The sequence below is a fragment of the Zeugodacus cucurbitae genome, chromosome 4, assembly GCF_028554725.1.
Source record: "Zeugodacus cucurbitae isolate PBARC_wt_2022May chromosome 4, idZeuCucr1.2, whole genome shotgun sequence".
Classification (NCBI taxonomy): Eukaryota; Metazoa; Arthropoda; class Insecta; order Diptera; family Tephritidae; genus Zeugodacus; species Zeugodacus cucurbitae.
In genome coordinates, this window is record NC_071669.1 from 45,628,133 (window position 1) to 45,641,628 (window position 13,496).

The 13,496-nt window shown below is 35.3% G+C and overlaps 4 protein-coding genes across 4 annotated transcripts; 1 reads left to right on the forward strand and 3 right to left on the reverse strand.

Annotated features, from left to right (window-relative positions):
- Positions 1-1,331: 1,331 nt before the first annotated feature.
- Positions 1,332-5,277, reverse strand: LOC105221047 (histone acetyltransferase KAT2B). The gene is made up of 3 exons (XM_011197699.3): positions 3,735-5,277; positions 2,240-2,895; positions 1,332-2,161 (listed from the first exon to the last, which is right to left on the reverse strand). The coding sequence occupies exons 1-3, from the start codon at positions 4,949-4,951 to the stop codon at positions 1,632-1,634; spliced, it is 2,403 nt and encodes an 800-aa protein (XP_011196001.2). The 5' UTR covers positions 4,952-5,277; the 3' UTR covers positions 1,332-1,631.
- A 41-nt stretch (positions 5,278-5,318) lies between these two features.
- Positions 5,319-6,374, forward strand: LOC105221048 (uncharacterized). Its single transcript, XM_011197700.3, has 2 exons — positions 5,319-5,454; positions 5,535-6,374. The coding sequence occupies exon 2, from the start codon at positions 5,690-5,692 to the stop codon at positions 6,284-6,286; it is 597 nt and encodes a 198-aa protein (XP_011196002.2). The 5' UTR covers positions 5,319-5,454; positions 5,535-5,689; the 3' UTR covers positions 6,287-6,374.
- On the reverse strand, positions 6,290-7,799 carry LOC105221049 (eukaryotic translation initiation factor 2 subunit 2). The gene is made up of 3 exons (XM_011197701.3): positions 7,634-7,799; positions 7,073-7,484; positions 6,290-7,020 (listed from the first exon to the last, which is right to left on the reverse strand). The coding sequence occupies exons 1-3, from the start codon at positions 7,646-7,648 to the stop codon at positions 6,497-6,499; spliced, it is 951 nt and encodes a 316-aa protein (XP_011196003.2). The 5' UTR covers positions 7,649-7,799; the 3' UTR covers positions 6,290-6,496.
- A 1,554-nt stretch (positions 7,800-9,353) lies between these two features.
- Positions 9,354-13,370, reverse strand: LOC105221046 (phosphoacetylglucosamine mutase). The gene is made up of 4 exons (XM_029046178.2): positions 13,272-13,370; positions 12,840-13,045; positions 10,047-11,484; positions 9,354-9,977 (listed from the first exon to the last, which is right to left on the reverse strand). Exons 2-4 carry the CDS (start codon positions 12,938-12,940, stop codon positions 9,870-9,872), a joined length of 1,647 nt encoding a protein of 548 aa, XP_028902011.2. The 5' UTR covers positions 12,941-13,045; positions 13,272-13,370; the 3' UTR covers positions 9,354-9,869.
- Positions 13,371-13,496: the final 126 nt, after the last annotated feature.

Sequence of the window (13,496 nt, forward strand, 5' to 3'; positions counted from 1 at the left end):
TAAAATATTATATATAATACAAATATAGACCCAAATAATCTTTATGGAAAACGTATACACTTTAGTATTTAGCAAAATAATTACATACATACGTGTCAAACACAATTAAGCATGCTTTTGTGTATAATAACAGAGTAATAAAATACTAAATATTATTAACATTGAATTTGCTTCTTGTTAAAACTATGAAATGTGAGAAAATTAATTAACACATGCTTATGTGTGTATATGTATGTAATAACAGATAAAATTCGTTAAATTACGAATGCAGTTTTTCATACTTTCTCGATGTCTACAAATATTGTGAACCATTTACATACAAGAATATCATAGAATTCAAGAAATGTTTTTTCTTACAAAAACTCTTAATATTTCGTTCATGTCTAGATTTTTAAGCACAAAACTAATTTTGAAAATAATGAAAAAAAGAAGAAAAACATACGCCAAATACGAGAACTATTGTAATATAAAACTAAAACAAGTCGAGTCAAATGACTGTAATCATTCATCAAATTCAAAATCCACCTATTTGGGTATGTATGTATGCATATGAGTCAGATCAATCTCTCTATACATGTACATATGTATATGTATGTATGTATTTATGGAATTTAGAGATGTTTAAAATTATACTATTATGTGATAATATGACATCATAAGTGGAAGCAAATGCAACAACAAACAACAGCAAACAACCAAAATATATTTGCAATAATCGGATTATTGCTTTGTTAATTTCAGCTGCTAACTGTATGTTACATTACGTATAGCGTACATGTTGTTATATATATTACGCTGTATAAATGTATATACATACATACATATGTAGGTGAAGTGAAAAAGAGTATGCAATTGCTGCTGCACGACACTTTCAACACAATTTTTGTCGCTTGCACTTTTGTGAACACGGAATATGTGTGTGTGTGTATGTATGTATGTATGTATTTGCAGTATTATTGTATGAGATTGTACACTACTAAAACTACTACTGATTATATTAATCACAATTACTGTATGCATTAAAGAAATTATGCTAAATCACAATATATTTTCCTTCGTTGAAGAAAAACATAAAAGCTGTTGTACGATTTTTGATCATTGTAACATTTTATTGGGTCTTTTATAGATATTTAGGGTACATAGTAAGTATGGTACATATTTATATATGTTTTTTTTACTCCAAACGAAGTGCCGGGTTTGCTTTTCGCAAATGTATAACATTTAGAATTCTCAATTTTATGTTAATATACTTTCTATATGATAAATTATTTTTAATATTATTTTATGCGTTATTTATATTCATATTGTGTACTAATTAAACATATGTACGATGAGTTTAAACTGATATTATTTATTTAAAGTGTTATTATTATATAATTTAATTTTTAAGCTGAAGCAATCACTAGTGTCTAATTTTTAAATATATCCTCGGGCAGTGCGGGAACTACACCCAAGTTAACTGTCAACACAATATTTGTGTCGCCATCACCGCCACCATTACCGTTATTATCGCCCTGCTGCATATTCATACATAATTCCGAAGTTGTTGTCGCCGGATTGCTTACATTATGTTCATCCGCCACGCGTTCGTGTTCGCTAAGCATATCGACGGCGGCATTAAGGGCGCAACATCATTTGTCCCATAGGCCCAACTCCCGCATCTTGGTCTGAAAGTAACGCTCTAGCGAGTTAGCGCAACGATAATATTCTGTTTCCGGTGAATTGTAGAAGCGGCAATTCGAGAAAATACGCGCCATATCGGCCATAAAGAGGCGCCGCGTTACATAATAGCCCTGCTTAAGGCGTTCACCCATAGTTTTTAGATCCATCGGATACTTGATGTGATCGTAATAGTCGGGCACTTCGGCAACTGGTACTGGACGTAGGAACGGCCAAGCGGCTTGATGCTGGCGCACCGATTGCAGTACGGCAGTGAAGGATGCCGCTAATTTTTCTGGGTCTGAAGATTCTTCGAGCGGACGTGAAGTGCGTTGTGCACGCATTTGCGGTTTCCAACCGATTTCACGTAAACCAGGTATCGACTCAACTGGTATGGAGCGCAATCCCTCTTTGAAGCATGTTAAACCAGGACGCACTTTTTGCACCTCATTGTGACGTTGCGCAATTAATTCTTTCAGAATTTCGCTCTGCTTTCTTATAACTATTGTGTGGAGTGGAAGAAGAATCAATATTAAACTAGTTGAAAATGTGTGTATAGTTACAAGACTTTCTAAATTACCCGAAATAAATTGTGTGTTCACAATGCTTGGATGTAATTCACAATGCATTAGCGTAGCACCATCATATTCCTTTATGAATCCAGCATACACTGGTCGTGCCAATTTGATATCCTTGGAGAAACCTTGCTTCTTAAAGTAACCAATAGCATCACAATCGGCGTAGGTTAGCAAATGTCTTATGCCATGTTTGATGCTGTAGTCCTTGAGGTGATTCATTAAGTGTGTGCCGTATCCCTTGACTTGCTCGGACATGGTGACGGCGCAAAATACTATTTCGGTGAAACCTTGACTAGCAAAGGGACGAAAGCAAATTCCACCGATGGGCTGATTTTCCTTTATAAGTGCCAAAGTTTTATGTTTTGTGTCAAATACTAATTGACTTATATATTCACGTGGCATTTCGGGCAGTTGATAGGCAAATACGGCTTGTAGCCCAATAAGCCAAAATATTGTCTGTTTATCCACTTGCTTTGTCAAGGAATTTCCAACGACGTGAAACTCGATGGCTCGTTGTTGTTCTTCAGCTTTGACATTTTCATCGCGGGAGACATTAACCGGAAATAAGATTTCTGATTTATTTATAGCCTTCGATTCTGAAATAGCTTTCATAGCACGCACAACGGTTTCATCGGAAAGGTCCTCAAACTGGCAGTCGCTGAAATGTATATTTCCAATATATAGTTTAGAGAGATAGACACGGATTTAAGCTGCTTTTATGTTATTTAAATAATAAATATATCAATGTTTGTTTATATTAAATAAAGTGCTAACTACACCAACTAAATAAAAAATAATAATAGCACGCAAACTGCGCCTAAAAGTATGTTTGAAATTCGACGACATATGTCGTTTGTGTGCCAATGTTTTGCATTTCACACAGTGCCACCAATTGAACTTCTTGTTCATAAGCAAAAAAAAAATATGGAATTCGAAATAAAAAAACTAATACTTCACACGATGCGACGCATTCGTAGCGGCGAAACAAAAAATATAATAAAACGACTTCGTTGCTAGCCGACTGTTTTGCGATATTGAAAACTTTTCCAATTCCAGTTGTGCACAAAACAGCTTACTAAACGGACGTGCACGAGCAGTCAAACACAGCCCATTGATTTGTGATTCATATAAAGTACATACAATATGCATAAAGAAAACACATTTACTGCATTCACTTGTATCGTTGATTTGTCAGCGTTTTTTTATTGAAGTCTATAAATCCTATATCATTTTTGTGTGTATGCATGTACGTGCTTAGTTTTTATACAAAATATTTCAATTTATGTGTTAATTGAGAATTGTGAAATAGCAAATTACACATGCACGCTTCGTGCCCACAGTCTTTCTATAAAAAACAACATATGTTTATAACAAAATAATTAAAGCTTATTTTATACTATTTCATCAATTCAACACTCACAGTTTCGATAAACGACTTCTATAGATTTATATTTATATATTAATGTGACTGTTACGGACATGGCGCCAAGAACTTACCCACTGGCACGATCAATGCTTTCTTTTTTGGCTCTTTTGTGTGCCGGCTCTCCAGTACCTGAACGCTTACTACCAGTTGCAGCTCCAGTGCTTGCTTCTTGCTGACGTTTACGTTGTTGTATAATAAAAGCTGTCGATGGACGAAAACCTTGATCCCAAATTGGCGAGTCATCCTTCAGTAGTTCAGCTTTTAGCGCATCTAAGAATTTTGGCATTTGTGTTATGATTGAACGCTTATCAGCTGGGAAGCGATCTCGTTCAGAAGAACACTTATTTCTTAACTGTTCAGCCATATACTTAAATATGGTGCGCAATAAGGTGCGTCCAAATACCAACGATGTTTCAAAATGTCGCAATGAATTGCAGAAGGCGGGCACATGGCAAAATACCAGCCATCGGGTATAGTTAATTTTATATGTCGAGGCATCCTCATGGGTTAATCCAGAGCGGCGCATTGATGGCGGTTCGAAGTTGTAATGATTTAAAAAATTAAGAAACGTTTTTGCCACCTCAGTCATTGTCTGTAATTCGGTTTGACTCAAGTGGTTGTACTTGTAGAATACGAATGAGGAAACTGCTTTTGCAATGCATGGTGACTCGAATGGTGGATCACCAAGTGGTCCGCGAATAACAGCCTGTTGGCGAGTTAGGACACATTGACGCAGGAGACGAAATAGATATAGATACACTTTTTTGGTATCTTCATCTTCTACGCGTTGCATTGACATGAACAAATTTTCCATATCTATTATAGCGCCCAAAAGATCGTTCATTTGTGATCCAGATATGCCATCCAGATGGGCAATATGATTTTGTAAAGCATGCCTACAGCTGCGGCATTCTTCGGTAAACTCGGGGCAATATGATGATGATTCGACATCTCGATGACGATTTTCCTGTGGAGTTTTCCATCCGGTGCAACGACATCCTTCGCTCTGGCAAGCAGAGTACATAGACAATTTAGCCAATTTATGGGGAACAGGTAGGTTAAACACTTTTTGTTTGCGCAATTGAATGCGTTGCAAGCTATTTTGTCGTGTTCCTTCTGGAGGACCGCCGTTAGTACCATTTGCGTTGTGACTGGGAGTGGCGTTTACGTTTCCGGATCCGGATGTTTGTTGGTTATTTGCAATATTAGAATTGCCTCCTCCGCCGCTGTTAGTGCCCGCACCGTCAGTTGCATCTTCTTTTAGTGTTATTAGAGCTCCTCCAGACATAACAAATCGACTCAACTTATTTTAATTTGTCAAACTGCTTATTGACTATTGTTACCAGTACTTTGGAAGACTTTGACAAAGTGCAATATCCCCAACAGCAATTTCACAATTCAGAAAGAGTGTAAACAAAGACAAAAAGTCGTTTGTGTGAATGTATTGATGCAGCTGCCGAGTGCAACTTCGGCAAATTTTATTTCCACGGCAAGCTTCTTATAAAATATTTGAACACCACGTTTTAAATCCTACGGCTTTTTTGTTACGAAAAACACGTTTATTTATGAATTTAATTTAATTTAAATTGTTACTTTCCAGATTAATAATATTTTAACAGCAGAAATGTTTAATTAATTTCGTTTCGCAAAGATAGTTTCCACTTATTTTGACACACACGAATCTGAAAGCCGAAGTGAACTGTCATGGTATTGCCAGGCGCAATATTTATATATAAAAGTATTATAACAGATTGTGAAATTGAAGTGAAAATAAAATCAAAACTTTATAAAGTAATAAGCTGTATTTCTCATAACATAATATCATGTTAAATAAATACAGTTTACATATAAACATTAAAACTCTAAAATAGGTCGTCAGTGTCAAAATAAATATTGAAAAAACCTTTGGTTGGCTAGTTGTGATTGTGTATTCGATGGTTCATTGGGAAATACAAAATTTAAAGTGACAGAATAAAGCGCCAAATCTATTAAAAACATGAAACTATAAACATTTAAAATAGATGCAATGAATAAACCGAGTAGCGAGTGTTTTAAATCCCAATGTATTTTAAAAACCACAGGGAATGAGAATAAGCCTTTTGAATGTGTACCGCTGTTGTTGTTGGACGTCAAACGTTGTAGCGCATCTTCGCCAACAGTTTTCGAAGCATTTGATGGCAAAACATGTTTTCGTACAATTATGATACACGGACGGATTGTGGGTAAAATGATACCGAGCAAAAAAACTGGTCACTACAGGTTTGAAATTGATGACAACACCTCAGTTTTGCCTCTGCTTATTCCGAAAAAAGAAGCAGATATTCTCGAATTGCAACGCTTGCGAAATGAAGTGTCTGCAAGGAAGTCAGTTAAGGAGCATAAACACATTTTAACTGCTTTACAGCAGTTGCTGAACAAAACTAGAAAACAACTTGATCCATCTAGTATTTCCGTTGGCGACAAAATATTTGTTTTTGGAAAACCCGATTTTGTTCGTGACCAAGTGGGCATATTCGGCTTTAAGTGGGATATCGACAGCGGTTCCGACAGAATTATGGAACTAGCTTTCAAAGACGAAGTAATTGAGTGGTATATGAATATTTATAGAATAACAAGAAGATAAAAGTTGGGTTTAATGATCGGTTTACTATTTTTATTATTTAATGGTTTGTATGTTTAAAATTTAAATAAAAAATATTAATCCTCGCTTATTTCAACTTGTTCTATTTTTTTCCTTGTTCTTTGTCATATATCGAATTTGTTACATCTAAATAAATCTCCACTAGAAAAAGAACAATAGAATTCCTAAAGTCGCGCAAACAAAAAAATATTTTTATGTAGTTTTCGCACGTATTGCAGCACGTTTGCCAGTAACAGCTTGGAAACCCGATTTAATGCTAGCTACGGAACATCTAGATCCACAAGATTCGCATTGCAGGAAGAACAACCTTGTATCTTTTTGCAGTATAGTTTCGGGAGAACGGCAGGTGTGGCAGGTCACGTACTCTTTGATATAACGACGCAGTACATTTTCTATCTGTTTGGGTTGGAAACGACCTTTTATAATAAGCTGTTGGTTTCCGTCCATTGAGCCGCTGGTACCCAACTCAGCTAGTAAAAAGTCCAACAAATGTTTTGGTAAACGATGAAGTGTTTTTGCAATATCCATGAAGTTTGCAAATGAAGTTTTCTTTGTGCCGACACGCAATACTTGTGGAGGTCTCATGACAAATTTCGGTTTACGACCAGCTGCCATATCTGGGTTTTTATCGAGAATTATTTCGAAAACGCGCTTCAATAATTCGTCATATGTATAATCACGGTCTGAGCCGGCCCATGATGAACTGTTATCGTCAGCTGTATAAAAAATAAGTTAAGTTTTTATACAAATTATAATTTAAATGCTTACCATTTTCTTTATCCTCGCTTTTATCTTCTTCATCCTTATCAGCGAATAATTCATCCAAGTCCTTCTTTTTAGACTTCTTTTTCTTTCTCGCCATTGAAAAGTCCATATCTAGATTGATCTCGTCATTTCCTGCGTCTTCCTGTACAGCAGCATTACTTTCATCTTCACCTTCTCTTGTTGATGGCAAAGCACCTTCAAGTTTATCTAAATCGAAAGTATTCTTCTTCTTCTTTTTCTTCTTCTTGCCAAAACTTTCTAAATCCAAATTATCCTCCAAATCAGCTGCACCACTATCAAGGGGCACCTCTTCTTTCGGCTCCTCTTTTTTGCTGCCATCATCAAGACCGAGTGCGGCGTCGAGATCGAACTTCTTCTTTTTTTTCTTTTTGATTAACAATGTTGGATCAAAACCCTGAATTAAAAATATGAATTTTTGACACAAATTAGTTTGGGAACGCACATAACCTCAAAGCAACAAAAATGATTGACAGTAATGAAACTTACACGTTTCACAACTAAATCATTTACACTTTCGTTGCTCTCACAGAGCTATAAACTTACGTCTTCTGCGTCCATGATTGTAATTTTAATTCAAATAATTGTTTGTATTTTCAACGTGGGTGGAAATTCCTTTTAAACTCCTTTTTAATTAACTCAAATCGTGTATTGCATCAGACAATTCTATCCCGTTTAGCTGACAAAGCAAAAGATGTACTAATCTTTGACAATTCCTACAACATCGATGCTTATTTATAAGTTATCGAGTTTTATAGAAGACAATATTGTATCGATATTGCCTCAACAATAGTTGTATTCACGAACTCCTTACAGTTTTTGGTAATTACACAAACATAAAAAAAAACTGAATTGAAATTATATATTAGATATGAGTATTTTCGGAATATAAATTTAATTGCATGTTTGATATGTTGACATCTCTAACATAATTAATGGTTCATATATAAAAAGTATCTTTTTTAAAATCAGTTAATATGTATACAAGTAATTATAGCAATACGCATAGTTAGTTAATATTTTCATGATAATTATTATTAATCAAATAATCCCCCCTTCTAACTATTAAAGGACATTCTGCAAAATTTATTGAGCGACTCAATAACTTGATTATGCGTGCTCGACGCCATTTCGCAAATAGTTTTAGATTCAGTCGAATAAGTAACCGGTAACCACTTTAAAATTTCCCGCTGAGAATATTTCAAAATATTTTTTCCCAGATTGGCACAACTGTTCGGCACTATTATGTCAATTTTTATTGCTATGTGTCATTTATTTTTTTACGGCGTCATTAGGAACAAGTCAACCTTTTGTGTGCGTTGCGATTTTTATATGCCCTCTTTGAACGATTTACCAATAGTAAACTTGAGTTTTCGACATGGTTAAACCACCAAATGTTTTTTCAACATTTCGACGTTTTGACACAAGAAATTTCGTTTGAAACACAAAATTTCACACAAACTAATTATAATTTGTTAATTACTAACTAATGTTAGAATTTCCGGTTACTTATTTGACGGAATTTATTATGATAACAAATGCTCGCCCAAAAATATGGTCAACGACAATGGCAATCAATTTGACAGCTTATTAGTAATAATTTATGGTTGCGGAGATGCGGCGTTGGCTTCAAAAATTACAACGTTGCTAGTATAGCTAAAATGCTAAAATTCTCCGTAATCGTCTATAGTCGATAAATATTGCGTTTTCTTTATGACTTGTTTTGCACATCTCTTCTATTGCTTACACAGAAAAAAGAGAGAATCCATGTTGTTGTTGTCGGGGCGAGAAAAAATTCTAAATTTAGCGTTGGCAGCCCTTGACCGGATATGAAACTGGAACGGAAAAGTTATTTAGTCAGTCTACTTCAATATAATTATGCCATGATTGTTCCCTATAAGCAGTCGTTGATGCTTGAAATTACTTTTTTATTAGTTAATCCTGTTAACCGTTCTAGTTGTACAATCCAGGTTCGGTTATAATTGAAGTCCATTTAGGTCACGTAACCCCTATCATGGGAAAGTCGTTTCGCATTATTTCATCTGCATAATCATATTTTGATCTAATTCTATGATTGTTTGCGCAAACCATAATACAGTTTATACACCTATTCAAGCAATCAGAAAAACATGTGATATATTTGGATACAAAAGGCTGCTTCACACAAGGATTCAGAATTAAGATTTTAAAAGCTGGACCACACCTGAACCAAAGTTAAATTAGATAGAGCACAAAACATTTTAGTATCGAATAAGGTTCTTTGTTGTTATTAACGCATTTTAATACTTAAAATAAGTTCAATTCACATACATTTTTGTAATTGAGCCGTAGCGTTTTATGTTTGGATTTCATATATTTTCCTATTGAAGGCGTGCTAAAACTTAGTAATCTCACTAAAAACAAATTGAAATAGACACATCAATCATTGAACATGTGTCTATGTACATTTTTTAGTACAAAACTATAACTCCGTTTATGTATACATACATATATATTTTCCATTAAGTTTTTTTAAAATTCAAGGCAGTTTTACATTATAAAGCAAATTTAAATGCATATCTGCGGTACAATACAAAAACAAAAAAAAAAAATAATAATAACATGTAACACAATAAACGATCTGTAGAAAATAGATGGAAGTGTTTTCTTCTAACTACTTAATTTAAAGAAGGCATGTACATGTAAATAACTTTTAAACATTATATCGTTGTGTAGCAAGATCATACAAAAGTCCGCTGTGAAGGCAGATATTGGCATGAATTAGTTTTTAAGAGAAGAATATTTAGATGTGAGCGCTTATTGTCTTCCCAGGATGAATTAGTTCAGGTCCTACGCCACCTGCGAGCTGTTGCACTAAAATTCCTACTTCATATGCAAGGTTTTCGGTGTCCTAAGAAAGATGAAAACAAATGTATATATGCTTAAATCAATGTTTCTCATAATTGCATTTTATGCTTACGGTTTTTGTCGCTGCCTCCGCGTATACACGCACCACATCTTCGGTACCTGAAGGTCGTACGAATGAACGGCCACGTTTGTAGTTAGATACCACCTTGTCTATAGCCTCTTGCAGACCCACTGGCGTAACACAAACACGCTCTGCGTCGGTTGTCGTTATAACGTTACGATCTTGAACTTTAATTTTCAATTGAAGATTCGGCAAGTCATCGTACGTCGCCAACCAGTCTTTTACGTCCCAGCCTTTATGATTCAAAATGGTTTCGACCAGCAACATATCCGATATGGCATCGCCCACAGTTTCATTGATGAGATCTATAACATGCAAAAGTGTCTTCGCATCGGCATTTGTTTCGGAAGCCGCTTTTATTAGACTTTTAGCATTATCACTGAAAATAATAGTACCGTGACCGTTAGCCTCAAAATATACGCCAATATCATATTGCAGCGCTTTATGATGCAGATGTTTAACACCAGTGGGCACACATGCCACTGGTACTTGCAACGTATTGGAAATATAGTCCGTTGAGCCACCATTAGCATAAGCAGTTTGCACTAAGCCCATACTCAGATCAAGCCCACAACGTTTTACCATATCCATAAGATAGTCTGCTACTAAAGTAGCAATGCGATCTCCATCCAATAATCTAAAATGATTCTTATCATCGGTGAAGAAGTATACTACGCGATCGGCATCACCATCAACACTCACACAACGTGTAAATGGTTCCACAATTGGCATACCAATGGGCACTGCTTGCTTAACTTTTACATGGTCAGCACCGCAATTTTCATTTATCTTGCCATCTCCTTTATTAATTACATCCACTTGCAGGGAATCATGCATTCGCTTAATAAACTGCAACATTTTACGCGCACCTACACCATTAGCACCATCGAATACCAATTTATTGCGATAGTTTCCGTTTTCTAATTTGTCACCGCGCAATACTTCGAACGCTGTGATCAATTTTTTATAGTAGCCCTCCTCTGTGGGCAGGCCATAGGCACCTCTCGTATTAGCAGCCACCACAAAAAAGTGCAACATTGGCGTCGTTACAATACCAAACTCACGTACGTTTCCCTTTAGCGCAATCACACCATCAGCTACAGCCTTCAGCAGGCGTGGACTATGATAGCGGTTATCCATGCCGACAAATACATGGGATGAGGAACCTACGTCTATTTTATTCTCACTTATAATTTTGGCAACATGCGCTTCAAGTTCGCTGTCCTCAACATTGGCCAAATCAGTAGCAATGGATTCCCAACTGGCTTCCAGCATTTCACCTTTTGGGTCAATTAACTTAACACCATTGTCCGGTTCTGGATTGTGAGAGGCAGTGACCATTACACCAATCACAGCTCCGCCACGAATTCTCGAACGAAGTGTGGCCAAAACGCCCATCCTGTACATAACACTGTCGAGGAATTCGGCTCTGAAATAAAAATATACGATTCATATTATATATATACAAACATTTCATTATATATTGCACAAAACTCTGGAAAGTGTCATTATTTATAAGCTTATCAACAGCACTGCTGCGGTTTGTTTGTAATGTTAACAACAAAAGATAATTTACTGATAACAAACAACGTACATATTAACACACTTTTTTATTCGTAAAAGCAAAATCAATTTGTGCATAATAATATTTTCGTAACTTGTAATCCGCTATGGAAGATATTGTTTCATACATACATACATATACATTCATTCATATACATTACATATATATATTATGCTAATAAGCATGCATATCAATACATAAGGATGCACATTCTTAAGCTGAAGCAATTAAGAACAGATTCAAGTATATAAAGTGCAACAAAGACATAATATATAGACAATCTTTAAGCGATTTTCCCTCATTTGTAATAAACGAATCAGTTGTTTACCTTGAAGTTGCAAATACATGAAAAAAATAAAATGAGACTTCTAAGAAAATCAAAATAAAATGTATTAGCAATAGCAAAATATATTTATTCATTGCAAAAGAAAGAGAAGGGAGCTGCATTGGGTCACAGGTGATTCAACCCATGCAATACATAGCAAAAACGACCAGCTGTGATTCACCTGCATACAACGCCCTAGTTTGTAGCTACTTGGCCCCAATAGTTTTTGTCTTAATAATTCAGAGTAATTGGCTAAAAACCTAGCAATTTCAACGGACGTATGTATGTACTTCAGTATATATGTAGTGTTTAAGGAAGCATAGGTTGATGAAGGGGTGATTTTTTGGAAGGTTTATTCAACGTGGTCGTAATATATACATATGTATATACGTTAAAAGTCATGCCAACTAACAATAATTTTTTGTACATATGTATGTACATACATATAAGCTAACATACGTGCTTTGACCTTTAAGCAGGGCGGCCGTTACCATTTAGATTAACCCACGGAGCTGACCAATTTTTTGGCGTGGCTTCTTCTGATATAAAATAAGGGCAATTAATAGATTAAAATGTTCAAAATTTAGCTTTCTTCAGTAAAGCAATGCTTGCTGTGTTATTTATACTAAATGAAATACGGTACAAAAAAATCTATAAATAACAATTTGACATGGGAATTAGAAGGAGGAGGCAGGCATGCATATGTAGACATACATACATACATACACAATTATAATGGTTCACGCGGTTGGATTTAATATATGAATATACAATTGTACGCTGGGGAATGCCAGCACCGGTATTAACGAATATGTAGCTACTAGCACTTTATATGTACATACATTTTTTAGCCATATTGCAAATAAATAATATCAATGTATAATCAAGCACTTACTTGCCACGAAATCCTGCCGTGCCATATTGTATTGGTGCTGATGACTTCTTTGGATACATCTCCCTTGCAAACGCGTACACGGTTCGTAAGTTAATGGACATTTTCTTGAATATTTAGTTCACTTTGTTTCGAAACACCAAATGCAGAAATTCAAGTTATTTGCCACGCCACACAACAAAACGCGTTTGCAGACAATACTATGGCACCTGCAGAGAGTAAAACGACAACTATGTATGTAGTTTCAAAACCGGGAAGACTTGATTTGGAATTTGTCAACAATATTTTGTAGCAGAAATGTTATATATAATTAATTGCATCTATATGTATTAACGGCCTCCTGCTGTTTGGAGGTGGCACAGCTTATTACTGGTACTGTGAGAAAATATGCTCTCTTTATGGCTCTGTGCGTTATTATTTTCAATATATATTTACTTATGTTATGAGAGCTTAGTTTAAAATTTATGAATGGAATATACAAATCGAAAAGAATCCATGCGACCAACCTATACCATTTATTAAAAACTAGAAAATGACCAAATGTCAAAATATAAGAACGGAGAGAATAGCGCAACACCCACAGAACAACAAATGTGTCATGTAAAGTCGATTACGATAACTAAACTTAATAAAACATCCATAACAGAATTCTCTAGTATA